Source organism: Eschrichtius robustus, chromosome 20 (assembly GCF_028021215.1).
Source record: "Eschrichtius robustus isolate mEscRob2 chromosome 20, mEscRob2.pri, whole genome shotgun sequence".
Classification (NCBI taxonomy): domain Eukaryota; kingdom Metazoa; phylum Chordata; class Mammalia; order Artiodactyla; family Eschrichtiidae; genus Eschrichtius; species Eschrichtius robustus.
The window spans coordinates 59,721,434-59,739,519 of record NC_090843.1 but is presented as its reverse complement, the minus strand read 5'-3'; the positions used below and the strand labels follow the sequence as shown (position 1 = coordinate 59,739,519).

The window sequence follows — 18,086 nt, the reverse complement described above, 5'->3', positions numbered from 1 at the left end:
TCCCCCCCAACGTCAGTGCCTCGCACGGGCCTCCCCGGGGCCTCACAACCCTCTAGAGAGGCTGCTCTGACGGGCGCGAGGGTGCAAGCAGCGTGGTTCAGAGGATACGAGCCGATCCCTGGCTGGGCCGCTGCCTCTGAAGGTGTCCTCTCTTCTCCATCCCTTGCAGACAGTCGAGCCTGTGGACCAACTGCTGCGAAAAGTGGACCCAGCCAAAGACAGGGAGCTGTGGGTCAGAGAGCACAAGACGGGCAACATCCGCCCCGTGGACATGGAGATCTAGACGCACGGCCTGGGGGGTCCTGCCGAGGAGGGGCTGGGGTCCCACGGAGAGGAGGTGGCGCTCCGGCCAGGGAGGGGACCTGCTCCCAAGCGGAGCTGCCCTCCCACCCGCTCTCCTGGTCCACTGAGGAGAGGGGACAGTGAAGCCAGAAGGGCGGCCCGGATGGCCCCATGGGGAGCTCCCCAGTGTTCCCAGGCCGAGAAGATGGATCCATAGCCCTGCCCTTGTCTCCGAGGCTGAAGCCCCCCAAGTCCCATGCCGTGCTTGCCACTCCGAGAACAAACCGAGGCTGGAACTTTGTGGTCCCTGCTGAGCACCAGAGGGGTCCCCTCCCCACCCAGAGCCAGCTGTGTCACACGCTCGCGCCCCTGGAAGCCCCGAGGCCCTTCCTCCAGCCAGCCCACTTGTCTCCAGGGCTTTGGAGGGGCGGGGGAGAGAGGTCCCTGTCTCCAAGCCAAGTGTCAGCATCAGAATCGTGGATAGAAGGCATCTTTCAGCTCAACAGCCCGCACCCAGAATCCTTTGCAGCAGCCCTCCCTCTTTGTTTTTTCCCATTGCGTATTCTGGGAGCCCACATCCTGGCTCTTCTCTGCTACTTTCCATCTTTGGGAGTCTTGGGAAGAAGGCCTGGCTCCTGTTTTCCCAGACTGACCCTGCCTGCAGAGGTCAGGATGGAACTACCTCATTCAGCAAATTCGCCCCAAGTCGGAGCGTTGAATCGTGTTTCCTATTAGATCAGGCGTCAATGTCACGTGCTCTCTCTGGGCGTCCCCGTCCACCCAGCCCACAGCCGCTTCCTCGGGGGAGCTCCCTCCTCCACCCTCGCTTGTCCTGGGGGCTGGGTCAGTCCCATGTTGGAAATGGGTTGGGGCAAGTGTCTGTCACCCCCCAGATGGCTCCACCTGCCTACGCACAGCGGGGTCGGGACCACTGTCTCACGTATGGCTCTCACTGGCAGGCACTGTGCAGACATCGCAGACTCTCGTGGCCACAGTACATGTCACCATCCAGGCAGTCTGGCACCTTGGCCTCTCAGCTCCTTCTGCACGTTTCAAAGCCCCGCACGGAGCCCCTGCTTGGTGCTGCTACCCCCTTGCCCTTTCCCCATCTCCCCATTCCTGGGAGAGTCTGGTCTGAGTGTGACCTGGGAAGCTTTGGCACTGCCATCAGGTCCTCACTCATCACTTTCTCCCTTACATGTTAAATCTTGAGAATCAGCTCGAGGCCACAGGAGGAAGAAAAGGGCTGAAGGAGGTCAGACAACTTGCAAGGGGCACATTCTAGCCTGGAACCCACACCCTGAGAACCCATCTTTCTTGTTAATCTTTCCCTTGATTACTTTGGATTCACAGGACTCACATGTTTCTCGTAAGGGCAGACGTCTAAGAAGATAACTCACTGGGCTTTCTCTCTGTCGTCCATGCTGGTAACTGATGACTTGTTACTCTTGAATCTTTTGGCACCTCTGCCTTTTGAGTCAGTATGGCGCCCTCATAGTTTCAGTAGAAAGATGCCGAATAGCCTAAAGTAAACTAAGCTTTGCCAGTTTTCTTATTGAAACATCCCAACCAGAAAGGTCAACAGGAAGGCCTTCACCAACATGAAGGCCATCAGGACGGATCTGTGTCTGGCATGGAGAACCACTCCTTCTGGTCTGCAGTTGGGCCATGACACCAGCTGCCAGTCTGGGGATATCATTTCCTTTGGTCTCTTTATAAAAAATCGGTGCTAGTAGTAATTGCTTTGTGGCTTAGTAAACTAATTTGTGGATGGTTTTCCGACATTCAAAGCCAATAGCCTTGTTATTAACACAGATACTTTGAGTGTGATATCGCTCATTGATTTTGTTTTCTCATCCCCATCTGAGGATTCCAGAGTCTTCCGTTCTTCCCTGGGGCTCTCTTGCCTCTTTCAGGGTAGCCCAAGTTGGCCCCGTGTGGGCCAGTCTATTTTCTGAAGTCATTCTTTCCCCCCCATCCTTTTCCCTCGGTTTCATTAGCCCCTCCACATCTTTTTCTTTTTTCTTCCCTCCTTTATTCATTCATCAAGCATTTAGCTGAGCCTGGGCAATGTGCTAAGACCTAGGGACAAGGTATGGCCCTGTCATCAGGGAAGCCCACAGTCTCTTGTTTTGTATAGACTTGTCTTTTCTCCAGGGGTCTTGCAGGTCAGTAACTTTGGCATTCACATATAGGTACTCTCTGCAGAATTTAGGTTTGCAGAGATACTGTCTGTTGTGCTGATAGCTCTTCTTTCATTCATTCATTCATTCACTCATTCATTCATTTAATCAGCAGACACTTGGGGCAAGCCAGGCATTGTGCCGGTACTAGAAATGTAGCTGCATACCAGACAGGCACTCCACCCCCGGCCCCCCCTCTATTCTCCATGTGGAAGGGGGATGTTTTCAGACCTTTCTGGGGAATGAGAACCTTGCACCCCTTCCACATTTAACCCACTGGGAGCCTGTAATCATAATACAAACTACTGCCATGTGGCATTTACCCAAGGACGGAAAAGCCGGGCAGCAACAAGAGTATAATCTTCCGGTCAGCCAGACCCTCAACGGCTCATATCCAACTCAAATTTCAGAGATTTGTTTTAAACAGTTCTTCTCACTGTACAAAGTGGAAGAATGAAGCCCGAGGATGGCCAGCGAGAGCCATGAAATGAACAGCGAATTACAAGCAGGACTCCGCATGTGGGTGAAATCAGAGTTAGGATGAAGTCTGGAATATCTAAAAGCGTGCTTCGGAGGGGCCCTTGGCCCCGGTGGTGGTTTGGGTTTGGGCTTTGGCGTGTAGGTTATAGGAGGGTCTGCCTGGCTTGATTCAGGGTGAGTGGCCCCAGGCCATCCTTGAGCACATCCATTGTTCCATTTCTGAGGACAGGTGAGCCTCTTCTACCTGGGAGACACGGAGGCACTTCGTTTTGTCTGTGATAGCCTGATTTTTTACAAAATAGTCTCTAAAACAAAAGTGAGTTGCCACGAAAACCTCCAGGAAAAGCTACTTGTTCCTCTCCAGGTTTTTTTTCTATTGCTTTTTTTTTTTTTTTCCTGATTTTTTTATTCCATGTCTTTAAATTTTTTAAACATTTACTTAAGAATGCATACACTGATGAAAAAAGTAGTGCTGTTCTTATATTTTTATTTTTTTTAAAGATTTTTTTTTTGATGTGGACCATTTTTTTTTAAGTATTGAATTTGTTACAATATTGCTTCCATTTTATGTTTTGGCTCTTTAGCCAGGAGGCATGTGGGATCTCAGCTCCAAAGCCCTGGCCAGCTGAGCCACAGGGACGGCTGCCCCGAGGTTCTGCCCGTGGGACCGCCTTGGGCCTCCTTTTACTGGGGAGGGTGGATTGGGTTTCTGCAGTAGGAGACACTTCTCCCTTCACTGGGGCTGATTAATGAAGCAAATAGAAACCATACAACTCAGGAATCAGGGGTTTGTTTCTGTTCCCTTTGTGAAAACCAATCAATTATGAGATTAGGGGATGGGTGCAGAGAAATCTTGGCGGAGCCAAAGTCCCTTCTTGGAAATTCAAGCCTTGAAATTCAAAGGACGTCAAAGACCTCAGCTTGTTTAAGTGATTTTACTTCCAGCTGTGAGTGGCTTTGACAAGGAGAGTTTAAACAGGGTTCTGCAGACCTGCTGGTGATTATGTAGGTAGGGAAAACCTTGGACAAATGTTAAGTGGGGCGCAGGTCAGCAGCAGGCTTCCTTAGCCAGCATACTGTCTTTATTTCCATAAACCTCCTGGCCCCTACAAGTCCCCCTGCCTTTTCTTTTTACAAGTTTATTGAGATCTTTGACATTTGGTATGGGGGGAGGGTTCATTGACATAAAGCAAAATTCACCCTTTTGAAGTATACGGTTCAGTGGATTTTGACAAAGGTACACAGCCTTGTAACCAGCACCGAAATCAATGTGATATTTCCATCACTCCAAAACATCCCCTCAGGCTCCTTTGATGTCCATCCACTCCTCCCACCCCCAGCACCTGGTGACCACTGATGGATTTTCTGACCCTGCAAGATCTGCCTTTTCTAGAATGTCATAGAAATGGAGCCACAGTGTAGTAGCCTTTGAGTCTGGCCTCCGTCACTCGGCTCGTTGCCTCTGAGTCACCTTGTGGCTGGATGTCAGTAGCTTGTCCCCTTATATCGCCGAGTAGCGGTCCGTTGCATGGGTGCACCCCGCTGCTTCCTTGCTTTTAAAATGAGTTGTCTGCCCCCGAAGTTCCTGGCCTGGGGTCTTAAGCTCGTTTGCACGGCTGCTTTCAGCCAGCTGCGCCCACGAGTGGTTCTTGGAGCTCACGCTTGCATTTTCGGATCATTTTAGGTTTTTGACAATGCAGAAAGCTGCTGGGGTCGGGGGGAGGGGGCGGACAGGGTCTCCACTGCCCTCCTCTTCCGCTGGCATCTCAGCTGGCAGTTCTCCTTGCTTCTGGGGACCCTCCCTTCAACTTGCCCAGTCCCTGCCATTTGGTGAGGGTTAGGGGGTGTGGAAGGTGGGAGGAGGGAGCGTGGATGAGAAGACAGGGAGCCCATCACCACCCTTTTCCTGGATCTCTGTTCCTTCATCGGCAAACTGAAGGTGTTTGTTCTAGACGGTCTCCCAGGCCTCCTCCAGCTGCTGCATTCTGTCTCCTCCCCTTGTCACTTCCAGCTTTGTACCCTGTGCCCACGTCATGCCCAATCTGTGTCCCGTCAGCACGGCTGTGTGTGATGTCACCTAACACCCTCATGAGAGGGGTACCCGGGCGCGTCTCTGTTCAGACACAAAAACTTAGAGTTTCATGAGCTGTTGAGAATGAGGTAGTTCCTCCTTGGACCCCTAAAGAAAGCAGAAGTCTTGACCTTTCATGCACCGATTTTTGACACCATGTCCTGAAAGTCACTTCCAAGGAGCAAAAACAGGCATGAAGACACAGCCCCCTCCCTTCAGGTTCTTGTCGCTGCCGGAGCCTGGCTCGCCTGGCCTGTGCCCTCACCGTACTGGATGGTGAGCGAGAGGACCACAGCCAGCTGACACTGGGCAGCTCGGGGCCTGACCCCCAAGGTAACAACTCGCCAGAGCGCATCTTGATCGTGCCCTGCTCAGTGGCAGTTGAGCCCCGGAAGGCAACCAGGCAAACGGAAGACATTCTTGGGCCCAGGCCAGGTGAAGGTATGGGCCGTGGAGCCCAAGTCACAGGGTCCCACGCTGCCAGGGAACATGAAAGACTTTCACACCATGAAAGTCATTTCTGTCGGGCCTTTCCTGAAAGTGAGGGACCCAACTCCCCTTTCCTGGTTTGGGTGAGACCAAGACAAGTGACAGAAACCCATGTTCCATTTCCCCTAACCCTCTAGATGCTGGGGTGTGGCTGTTGGGTGCCTTTGTTGGCAGGTGCCTCTGAGGGAGAGGGGTTGTGATGAACTTGGATCTCTATGCGCTGTTCAGGGGAATTGACCCTTTGCGTTTGAGGGAAATCCCTAATGGGATTGCAGCGGTGGGATGCAGGGGGTCAGGCACATGCGTGCTCTCTTGGGGACAGTATGACATGGGGATGAGGAAGGAAAGCATATGGTACCAGGGCAAGAGCACCAGACTGGCCCTGCTCTGCTGTCTCATTTGTCCCATAACCTGAAGTGAAGTCACATCCCCCCCCGGGACCTGTGTGTTACCGAGTGGAGATACTCCTATCTGGCGCCACACGCGGCAGCACACTGGCTCTCGGGACTGTGGCCTCCAGGCAGCCATGCGGACCCAGGGACAGTCATTCAAAGGGACACCAGCCATCCTTGGTGACAGGGGCCCCAAAATTGCATCTCTGCCCTTAGGAAGGAGATGAAGGGGGTGGGCAGCCCTTTCACAAACATGAGCACATCAGCAAACCCCATGAAAGCGGAATTTTCTAACAAATAAACTTGCTTGTTTGCTCTGTTTTCTGTAACTTTTGCTAAATACTTTATACATTTTTAACGTTAAAAAGCGGTGTCTCCTCCAGCATTCCTCATCCCAGAATGAATGTGTTTACTCCACATTGTATATCCTTCCATCCCCTGGCTGCCTAGATCAGTAAATAAAATTGATGTACTATAATTTATAAGTAACACTGTTGAACTCTGATCCCTATGGAGGCTGTAACCCATCCCTCCCACCCTGTCCCCACCACCCCCCCCCAGCCCCGTAATAGCATTTGTGTGTATTAATGCTGAAAACTTAAATGTTTAAAGGGTTTAAATTTTGAAGGCGTTTGCTATATATAATTGTTCTGCATTATTATAAAGCGTTTTCAGGAAGTTAAATGCTCTCTTTTTTTTATCTTCGGCTCTGTGTGTACACTTGAGATGCTTAGATTCATCCCATGTAAAATAAACTGTCCAGAGACACTGAGTCGTCCCACTGGGCAACCCTCTTTCCTGGAGGGCTGCCACACTCTCCTTTGTACACGTGGGCTCAGCGTTCCTCCCATACTCCCAGGCTTGGTGATAATTTTACCCCCGATGACTTAGCAAAGGGACAAAGGACACCTGGGCATTGACACCCCCCCCCGATGGGTATCACGCTGCCAGACCCACACCCCTGGCCCCAGACCCCTCCCCTGGAGACTTCTGTCCCTGTGAACAGAAGAGGTTCCTGGCTGTTATTTCTTTTCTTATCCATCCATCCATCCATCCATCCATCCATCCATCCATTCATCCAATAATTATTGAACATCACTGTATGTCAGACACTGCTCTCAGTACTGGGAACACATCAGTGATGAAAACAGATCAAGAACCCTGACCTCGGGCTTCCCTGGTGGCGCGGTGGTTAAGAATCCACCTGCCAATGCAGGGGACACGGGTTCGAGCCCTGCTCTGGGAAGATCCCACATGCCGCTGAGCAACTAAGCCCGTGTGCCACAACTACTGAGCCTGCGCTCTAGAGCCTGCGAGCCACAACTACTGAGCCCACGTGCCACAACTACTGAAGCCCACGCGCCTAGAGCCCGTGCTCCGCAACAAAAGAAGCCACCGCAATGAGAAGCCTGCGCACCGCAAAGAAGAGTAGCCCCCACTCGCAGCAACTAGAGAAAGCCCGCGCACAGCAACGAGGACCCAACGCAGCCAAAAATAAATAAATAAATAGATTAAAAAAAAAAAAAAAAAGAACCCTGACCTCATGGAACTTATATTCTAGCTGAAAGAGACAGAGTAATGAAATGATACAATGTGTGTGAAGATGTTAGGTGTTATGGAGAAAGTGCGGGGGGCGGGGATGGGTAGTTTCAGGGGTGAGGGTGGGTGAGTTGCAACATGAAATAGGGTGATTGGGGTGGCGTCACTGAGAAGGTGACATTTGACCAAATTCGAGGAGACCTGGGAGGGAGCCTGGCAGGTAGCTGGGGGAAGCATGTTCCAGGCAGAGGAGGTACCCCTTTAAGGGCCGGAGGCACCTAATTGTTTGCGGCCAGTGTGGCTGGAGGGCGGGGCGGGCAGACTCTGCAGAGCTTGGAAGGCCTTGGAAGGCCTATCACTTTTACTCTGGGGGTGGGGGTGGTCCAAGCCGGCAAGCGCGCAGCCTAATTTCCTTGCTGTGGGGCTCGCTAGGGGATCAGGGGACCAGGGCAGCCGGAACGCCGGCAGAGGGGATGGTGCCTGCAAGGGTGGCCACGTGGAGGTGGGGAGAATGCTCAGGTTCTGGATGTGCCTTGAAAGTGGAGCCAGCACGATTTCGGGCCAGATTGGAGTGGGGTGTGATGGAAACAGAGGCGCCGGTGAGGACTCCGAGGATGTCAGTCCAAGCAACCCAAAGGCTGGATCGCTGTTTACCGCGATGGGGACGCCCTTGGGAGGGGCGTTCCTTCCCATTCTCGGCCTCCCACCCGCCCCCTCCAAACCCCCTTTCCTCTCTGCTTCCTGGCCGGGGTCGAAGGGTCCCCTTGCCCTTCAGCTCACGGCAGAGGAAGGTAGAGGAACGGGATGGGGGCTGGGGGACTCCCCCCAGCTTGGGGTGGGACAGGGCCAGCCTCTGGGAAGAGACTGTGTCTTTCAGTGAGGGCCAGGCCGGGAGGGGGAGACAGAGTCACTGGCCGGAGACGAGGCCTTCTCCCCAGTGGTCTTAGGGGTTCGGGGAGAGTTTATGGCCCCGGCTCAGACTTAACAAATCCGTTCACAATACATCATCCCCAACAACTTGTTTGGCTAAGGAGCATAAACTCTCCCTCTGATAGAAGATGTTTATGCAGGTTTTCAAACAAACCTCCAGGTCATGACCCCTCTCTCGGCAGCATCAACACAGCTGCCTGTGGTCCCCTCCCACGGGGTCGGGCCCCTCCTGGGCACAGCAACCTGAAGAATGTGGACAGTACCTGCTGCTTCCTCCTTGCCCTTGGGAAGGGCAGAGGGACTGGGGGAGCTCTGGCTGCCTTCTGCGTTAAGCCGGGGCCCTGCCTCCTTGCCCCGCCTCTTCCGTTGTCATGGCAACCCAGCTCCTCGCCTTCAGAAATGCAGCTTCTTGCCCGCTCTGCTCAGGCCTCCTTGAGAAAGGAGGCGGCTGTAATGTCCTGAAAAGAGCTCTAAGTGGGGAGTCTGGCCGCCCTGGGCTTTCCTCCTGGCTTCGCCATTTGGCAACTGTGTGACACAGGCAGGTGACATCCTTCTGGAGCTTGGTTTCTTCCTTTGACATCGGCCTCGCCTCACCTGCAGTCTCGGTGTAGATACCCAGGAGGCACTTCTGATCACTTTCCCATACCATGTTCAGAGGCCAGGGTGAAGGCCTCTGGCCTCACTTTCATGGCCTGCGTTTTGTTTGTTTGTTTGTTTGTTTTTGAGTTCGGTGACTGTCCTGTTTCTAACTGCTCTGGAGAACAAATGCCTTGCTGCAAGATAGTGAAAATCTAGACAAAGAGAAAGGGCTCCTTTCAAGAAATAATATGCTGTCACAAACTGATGGGAAAAAATAATAAGGACACACACACACACACACACACACACACACACACACACCCCACCCCCTAACATTAAGGCCTCCTGAGAAACACTCTGGACCCGCAGCGGGTGGGGTGGGCAGGAGGGATAGGTCAGCACATCTGTGCCTGAACTTCTGGGTCCTTTCTGAGCAACATCAGGGGAGGCAGGCAGGTGGCTTTCTCCCAGCAGCGGGGACCTGCTTTCCCCTGCCATTAGCCTGTTACAAAATAGGATCCAAACCCCAACTCACCTGCCGAGACACTGTGGGCTTTATTCTTTATAGTTACCATCCCTGGACAGAGAAGAGGCATCTCTCCCATCCAAGATGGCGATTCTGGGGTTCCAGGCGTTACGCTCAGCCAAGCCAGGGCACCACCGACCTCTCCTTTGGGTGATGAGATTTCAGGTGCAAACCTACTCACGAGGGCTCTTCCCTGTGGCCTGTTCTGGTGACTGAGCTGACCGCAGGGGTGGAAGCCTCCCTTGGTGGAGCTCCCCGTCCCCTACTTCTCCATTCACTCACTCAACAAGCAGGTACTGTCGTCTGCCAGCTCCCGGCACCAGGCTGGGTTGCAAACTGATGACCTGCAGCTGAAACTGAGCCACAGCTAAGTTATATTTATCCCACACTATGTTTTTGAAAATTTGGAAATCACTCTGAAAGTTTGGAAATTGCATCTGAAAATCTGATTTCTGGACTTCTTTTGGCTTACAAAAAAATCTAGTAACACCAGGCCATAATCCCGTCTGACCACATTCAAATGCAGTCGAACACGGGCAGCCCCTGCCATGTAGGCATGGGCCTCACCGCTCCTATTGCCTCCCTGGCCCCCTGGCTTCACTCACACACTCCGCTTGCTGGCCCCTGTAGGCAGTTTAGTTTCTGATCCCTGTCATAGAAGAATAATGGCAAAAACTAACATGTGTTCAGCTCTTACTACGTGCCAGGCTCTATTCTAAATGCACTGCACGTATTAACTCGTTTCAGCCTCACAATAACAGTGGGAGAGATGCTATTATTATGCCTGTTCACTCAAAGAATAGTCACTGAGGGCCCAAACCCGCCAGATACCCTTCTGGCAATGGAGATGCAGTGGGCAACAAAACAGATAGAATCCCCGCCTTCATGGCGCTTTCATTCTGGTGTGATCCCAGGCAGCAGGCAGAATAAATAAACAGTAAGTCAGAAGGTATACATGCGAGGAAGAGCGATCAAGCAGGATAAACAGTCTGGGGCGTGCTGAAAGTTGGGGGTGCTCTTGTTAACAGAATGGTCACTATAGGCCTGGCTGAGAAGGTGACATTTAAGGAAAGCCGTGAAGGAGGTGAAAGATTAGGAGAAGAGAATTCTAGGCAGAGAGAGGTTAAGAAACGCACCTGGGGTCACACAGCTAGTAAATTGCAAAGCTGAGATTTGAACCTGGGCTGGTTCCAGAGCCTGGCTCCTGACCCCTGCATTACAGGGCCGTCCCTGTTGCTGAGACCCTCAGATTTAGGGCAGAAGGCAGGCAGGGAACGTCGTTGCTCTTAGAGAGCTAGAGCTGGTGGGGTGAGTTGGGGCAGGGATGGATATGGGGCAGTGGGAAAGGCCTCGGCTCAAGGCTTCCGCTCTGAAGATTCTGATCACCTGTCCTATCCTCCCAGAAGGCCAAGATGGATTGACCCCCTGCTGTCAGCTCTTTATTTTAATCTCAGGGGGCTTCTGGGAGCTCGTCTCCGCACTCAAGCTCCAGGCCCCTCCTCCCTCCAAGTACTGGGGTGAACCAGCCACAAAGCCTCCTAATCCACCAGCATCTCAGGGTGCAACCGCTTCCAGCAGCACCCAGCCAGGCAGCCAGGAGCCCCATTGCTCCCACACACCCACCCACCCAGCGGTGACTGACCGGCTGGGCCCGCACCACCTCACCCATGGGGAACAGCAAAAGCGGAGCCCTGTCCAAGGAGATCCTGGAGGAGCTGCGGCTGAACACCAGGTTCACGGAGGAGGAGCTCAGTACCTGGTACCAGTCCTTCCTGAAGGAGTGTCCCAGCGGCCGCATCACCCGGCAGGAGTTCCAGACCATCTACTCCAAGTTCTTCCCTGAGGCCGACCCCAAGGCCTACGCCCAGCACGTGTTCCGCAGCTTTGATGCCAACAGCGATGGCACCTTGGACTTCAAGGAGTATGTCATCGCCCTGCACATGACCAGCGCGTGCAAGACCAACCAGAAGCTGGAGTGGGCCTTCTCCCTCTACGATGTAGATGGCAACGGGAGCATCAGCAAGAACGAGGTGCTGGAGATCGTCACGGTCAGTGTCAGCCTCTGCGCTCCCGGCTGAGCTGGACGGGGGTCACCCGGGATCAGGACCCCCTGCTGCTGCTTCCGCACAGGGGGCCTGGCTAGGGGCGGGGCTGGAGGGGGGAGTGGGGACCCGGGCCTTGTGAGTCAGTGGCTCTGACAGCGTGGTCAGGAGGGGTCTCCAATAGACCAATATTAACAGAGGGCTGGGCACATTCCCACAGCTTCATTTTCCTCCTAAAGAAGAAGAATCTGGGTATTTCCTATTATTGACCTTTATTGTTTCCCTCTTTCCCTCCCACCTTCCTTCCTTTCTTCATTAAAATGTCCTTCAAAACCTTCCACAGGACGTACTCAGATTCTTTCACAAGTCATTTTATATACGGCTTGTGGGATCTTAGTTCCCCAACCAGGGATTGAACCCAGGGCCATGGCAGTGGAAGCTCCGAGTCCTAATCACTGGACCGCCAAGGAAGTCCCTCACAAGTCATTTTAAAGACACATGTTTCAAATACATTGGCCCAGGATAAGATCATCCGATAAGATTTTTAGATGTCTGCAAAATAGTTTCATTTAATATATAAGTAATTCATGCAATTTAGAAACCTACACAAAAGAAAATGAAAATCGCCTTTAATTTCATTATCCAGAGAAAACTACTGTCAACATATGGGCATATACCTTTCCAGTCTTCTATCTGTAGATTTAAAAAAAATTTTAGAACTATGACATATTCACATACGGTTTTTAGTATGCTTTTTTTCAGCCACTATTTTATTATGAACGTTTTCAATATCAAACTGTTTTTAATAGCTGCTTAGAATTCCATCTTATGGACATGCCATAAAATTATTCAACCATCCCTATATTTTTGGACAATGAAGATGCTTCTATTTTTTCCTATTATATCATTTCTATTTCCCTTCAGTTAGTATCGTTTTACAGGATCTTTTTTTGCCCCACTACCCCATGCCACTTGCTTTATTTCTCTAATTCCATTCCTGTTAAGAGAGAATATTTTTCATATTTTATATAATTTTTGATGCATTTGCAATCCTGCTTTCATTTGCACAGTTCCTCCATCCTTATTAGGAGAAACCATAAGTAAAATAGCTAAGCTTGCAGCTTGCGGTAAGTGGGCTCTGCTTGGGCCTCCCATTAGGGGCAGGTGTGTGTGGGAACCTCGCTGGCCTCTGGGCGCGGCCTGTAGAGCAAGCTCCCCTGGATTGGCAGGTGGCCTGCGATGGGGACCACTCCCTCAGAACCACCTAAAGGATGCCAGGCCCAGCAGAGGCCTACAAGTTGGTGCTCCTTCAGGGAAAGGAGGAGTTGGGGGAGGAGAGAAGGAGGGGCACATCCACAGCTGAGGCTATGCAAGATGATGCCGAGCCTCTACTATCCACCAGGTTCAAGGTCACTGGCCTGGGAGTCAGAAGTTAAGGATTCTAGTCCCAACTACTTCATCGCCAAACTGCATGGCCTCGAGGAAACCATATAATCTCCCAGCGCCCAGGGTGAGGATGCAATTGTTCGTTCTCGGTCCATTCACCAAGGCCCTGACAGTCCGCCCTTGGCGTTAGAAGCGGAGTTGGCCGGCAGCCAGTCACTCCCAGCCTTTAGCCGTCCAGCCTGCACATGGTTCCCTGGCTCAGGACAGACGGAGGAGTTAAGGGAGCCGCTGCACTTCAGCGCTGGGAACCTCTGAGCTCTGAGTGCTGTCAGCAAGGCTGCTGTCCCAGCTGCTGGGTTTGGTTTCCTTGCTTCTCTTGTTACAGCACAGGGAGCCGAAAGGGGGCTTCTAAAGCTGCTGATCTTCCCTCCAGGTTAATTTCACGGGCATTACTGCCCCTGCCTGGCTGGCTCCCCGATGTCTCCAAGGCCTGGTGGAGTCCTAGTGACCTGGAGCTGAAAGGGCACATCGAGACCACCTTGTTCCTTTCCCTGATCACAGGTCGGGAGGCGCTTCCTTCTTAGCTGGATATTGTCCATCCAACTCCTTTACTAATGAGACTAGAGGGAGGTGAGACGGATCCTTGAGCTTTAGGCTAAATCTTTCTCTGGATCCCTCCCTGAGCAGAAGGGCAAATGAGGGGCTTCCCGAGACCTTCCCCAGCCCCTAGAATGCTCTCCAAGACATGCCAGAATAGCACGCGATGCAAGTACAGAGGTTCTAGAAACAAACTTGCCCGGGTTAGAATCTCCACTCTTCTGCTTCTGGCTGGGTGACTTCTAACAAGTTAGTTGACTCAGTTTCTTCCTCTGTGAAATGGGGCCAATAACCCCCACCTCATAAACTTGTCATGAGTTTACAGGTAAAAACGCTTAGAAAAGTGGCACGCGTTAATCACTTAACAAATATTAGCCCTTACAACCAAGGTACCACCTGGACCCAGAAGAAGCCGTTTGATATTCTAAAACTTCTGGGGAGTGGGGTTAAAGGTACCAGTTCCCAAACTGCAGCCTCGGGGCTGCTATGGGATTATCATCAGGAAGTTTTTGATTCTTATTTTCATTTTTTTAATAAGATGAAAGTAATATGTCTACAGGGGCAGGAAATTCAAACAGTGCAGAAAGGGACAAAATAAGAAGGGAAAGCCGTCTTCACCCCTCCCCCACATTCCCTGTCCCTTCTGAGGATCTCAGAAGTACAGATGCCCCTTCCCCACCCCCAGGAAGGGGGGGAACTTGGATTCAGTAGGGCGGGCTGGGGCCTGAGCATCTGCATTTTAACCTCTGCTGTGGTGCATCCTGGTAAGCGACGTGGGTTCCCCCAGAATTACTCCCTCTCACAGGTTCTCCCTCTTGATTCGGAGCAGGCTATTTTCAAGATGATCAGTCCTGATGACGTGAAGCATCTTCCGGAAGATGAGAACACCCCGGAGAAGCGAGCTGAGAAGATCTGGGGTTTCTTTGGCAAGAAAGATGATGGTGAATTACTTCTCCTTCCTAGCCTTTGATTTCACAGTCATGGGCTGTGTCCTAGTGATCCCAACAAGATTGACCCTTCCGAGTCCAGTGCCCACGCAGGACCGAGGACCCCTCCTCCTGCTGCGGGGCTGTCGGAAGGGCTTTTGTGGGGAGTAAGCAGAATGGTCAGCGGGCAGTTGTGGGACCCCTCTGGAGCTGATGGGAAATGGTACCACATCCCACCGCTCATAAAACTCCATCCCTGCCTGAGATTCTCTGGGGGGAAGAGGAAGGCTCTAAATGATGGTGTGCTTTGGAAGAAAAAAACATCTTTTGTTATGACAGCGTTAACCCACATTGAAGGAATAGTAAAAAGTCAAGGCAACAGCCCATTAGCAGTTTGTATGCAAACAGCAAGTTTAGAGGCTTTGCAAGCAAACCACTTTCTTTTTCAATGGAGTGCCTGTTTTTTTTAGACACTTTGGTTTACTTGTTTACAAAAATGCCTTTGGCACAGTTGGGACAGGGTAAACCTCACTACAGAATAATCTGAAAGCATGGAGTCCCAAGTAAGTGGGATCTCAATTTACATGGTTTTTCCTTTAGGAAGTTAGTTTGGGTCCCTTGAGAAGCATGGCCAGATGGGGTTAGATTTCAATTAGATTCCAAGATATTGATGGGGGGAAGGCATATGAGGGAAAATGGCGAGGGGTCTGGAAGAGGCAGGGATAAGCCATCAGACTGCAAAGCAGATGAAACATTTATGCGCAGAGGCAAGGAAAGCGGGTCGGGTAAGGTAAGTCTTAGACTGCAGTGCTGGGCTAGGACAGTCTTGGCAAAGCTGAGGGGGTGTCCTCAAGCCCCCTTCTTCCAGGAGCTGTCTTGGCTCCCTGCCCTGTTCAGTCTGGCTGGGAGCAGCCCGTGGGGAGCACGGCCTTGCATTGTAAGCGGTGATGGATTCCACAACTGGGCAGTGAGGGCTGCTGGTGCCTGAGGCCCATGTCCACCTCGGGGAGGACACAGGAGAGGGGCTGCTGTCAGATGGGGGCTGCAAACTTGAATGACCACAGGGGCCGGGATGATGAGCGAGACAGAAGTGGACAGAGGCCCTACTAAGAGATAGATAGGGACTGGCAAACAGTGTGGGGCGTGAGGGTCTGTCTGGTCTTACGGCCTCTGGTCAATTGTTGCCACGCTGGAATACAGAGCCACTGGGGCCCCACCATCTGATTTGTTAAAAAGAGAGGCCAGCAATCGAGATTTTTAAAATCCAAAGTGCCTCAACTGATGAAACACTGCGTGGTCCAAACACATCTGAGGAACCCGTATTGGCCCCTTTTGCGATCTCTGGGGCAGTCTCTTACCAAGGTTCCAGGGCACAGGCCTGAGCAGGCTGTTAAATACGGACCCTGCTAATCTGCAGTCTAGGAAGAAGGCAGATTAGCAACCAGATCTTTGACGTGAGGGCCAGAACTAGGGCGAGGCAAGTGAGGTGCCCTGGCACAAAATTTAAGGAGGCACCCATTCTCAGGTGCCAGCCCTGTGCTCGCAGGACCCTGAAAGTGAGAGCCTCCTTAAATTTTGGAGGGTAGGCATCTCCCTTGCCTCACTCAGATGTCACCTCCCCTTTGAGCACCTTCTCTTGGCTGCTTAAGATGCCGCCTGGTGGCACCTTACCCCACTGGCTCTTTCACCTGCTTCGTGACACCCTTCTGGGTCTGCCATGTGCTGAGTCCCTCGTTCTGCTATGTGCTAAACTGAAAACTGACCCAGGTGAATGTCACAGGGGGCTGTGGTATTGGGAGGCTGAGACAGTACTCTTACCACGTGACTTGTGTTTTCACATGGCCCATATGGAGACAATGCCTCACTCCTGGGAGGAGTTTCAAGCTATGTGTGAGGCTGATAGGGCAGCTGGGACTTCTTTTTTTTTTTTTTTTTTTATAAATTTATTTATTTATTTTTGGCTGCATTGGTTCTTTGTTGGTGTGCGCGGGCTTTCTCTAGTTGCGGTGAGCGGGGGCTACTCTTCATTGCGGTGCCCGGGCTTCTCATGGCAGTGGCTTCTCTTTGTTGCGGAGCAGGGGCTCTAGGTGCACGGGCTTCAGTAGTTGTGGCACGTAGGCTCAGTAGTTGTGGCTCCCGGGCACAGACTCAGTAGTTGTGGTGCACAGGCTTAGTTGCTCTGTGACATGTGGGATCTTCCCAGACCAGGGCTCGAACCCGTGTCCCCTGCATTGGCAGGCAGATTCTTAACCACTACACCACCAGCGAAGTCGGCGGCTGGGACCTTAAAACCCAAATTTCACCATCCTGACCTGCACAGGGAAACAGCCTGGATCCTAATCCAGGAAGGATTAAGGTTGCCGAAAAGGCCTGGAGCATAAGCCAATCGCGAAACCCAAATCAGCTCAGCCAAGCTTTATTGAGCACCTGCTACGTGCAGGACTATGAGTGTAGCCATGAGCAGGAAGGAACACCTGCCTCATTCTAGGGTCATTTCTACAGGTGACTGTCTCCCCATCAGACAGATTCCTGGGCCAGGGGACATTATCTCACTCCTTTCCACGCCACACCCTGCCCTCTGCCCCCTGCAATGACCTCAGCCCCAAACACAGGGACTCTGGCACAGAGGAAGGGCTTAGTGAGTGCATTTCACTGGATAGAACTGAATTCAATAGCTGGGGACAAGGCTCTCTCTTGTCCTAAATGGGAAGGTAGATCAGGGATGCAGAGACGCCTAGGAAAGGATCATCAGCCAATCAGAAGAGGCCCGGCAGTGCCTGAACTTAACCCTCTTGTTGCTGGTTCCTGGGGAGGTCCAGGGGTCCTAGGGTGGAGTCAGGGGTGGGGTTACCCTCAGGGGCACTGAGACTCAGAATTTTCATAATAGATCCATCAGTACTGGGTATGCTGGCTGACGTCAGCTTCATCGCAGCCTATCCTGACTGTAGTAATTTTTTCCCCCCCTCCGTGCACAGATAAACTTACAGAGAAAGAGTTCATCGAGGGAACCCTAGCCAATATGGAAATTCTGCGACTGATCCAATTTGAGCCGCAAAAAGTGAAGGAGAAGTTTAAGGAAAAGAAACCCTGACGTCAACTGCTCAGGTCTCCTCCCCGTCCCCCGCCCCAACATAAACACGCATGTGCACACGCGCCCCCGGGGCGGGAGAGCCTCCAACCCGCAGCACATTAACCCCGCAGCACAGCTTCCTGCCAAACGAAAGTGTCTTTAGCAATTCACCGAGTCCCGCCCACTATACCTGCCTGCCTCCCCTCCACCTGCCCGCCAGCCCAGGCTTCCGTAGTAATCCCAGGATTAGGTCACAGGAGCCCTAAATATCCCCACCTCCTACCGTGTAAGCTCCTTTGTGGATTGCTGGGTAAGCAGGTTCCAATAAATGCAAGAGGAGCCGGGCACACAGCTGACTGGTCATTCTCGAACTGGAAAAAGAAATGATTTCTGTCGGCTCAGCCTCAAAGACAAGGTTGTGTCGCAGTCGTAGGCCAGGGTGCGGGGGCTGTGGTGCTGAAGGAGAGAGACAGCACAGCCCTGTTCTCGTGCAACTCAGGGCGCAGAGGAGACCATAGACCTTGAGGGAGTCAGCTGAGGCGGTGAGGTTACCATGGAGACACGCAAAGCACTGTGGGAAGACACAATGGGAGG

General features: G+C 52.2%; 2 protein-coding genes across 4 annotated transcripts in view; both read left to right on the top strand.

Moving 5' to 3' along the window:
- Positions 1–6,456, top strand: part of GAS7 (growth arrest specific 7) — a 199,704-nt gene extending 193,248 nt beyond the window's left edge. For 2 of the 3 annotated variants that reach the window (XM_068530305.1, XM_068530307.1), the window contains exon 14: positions 174–6,456. In XM_068530305.1, coding sequence (XP_068386406.1) covers positions 174–410 — 237 coding nt within the window. In that variant the 3' untranslated portion in view covers positions 411–6,456. Of the gene's footprint in view, positions 1–169 lie in introns of all 3 variants that reach the window. The other variant, XM_068530306.1, reaches the window with a different exon arrangement.
- Positions 6,457–11,138: 4,682 nt separating this feature from the next.
- RCVRN (recoverin) lies at positions 11,139–17,513 on the top strand. The gene is made up of 3 exons (XM_068530314.1): positions 11,139–11,519; positions 14,326–14,437; positions 17,398–17,513. Exons 1-3 carry the CDS (start codon positions 11,139–11,141, stop codon positions 17,511–17,513), a joined length of 609 nt encoding a protein of 202 aa, XP_068386415.1.
- Positions 17,514–18,086: the final 573 nt, after the last annotated feature.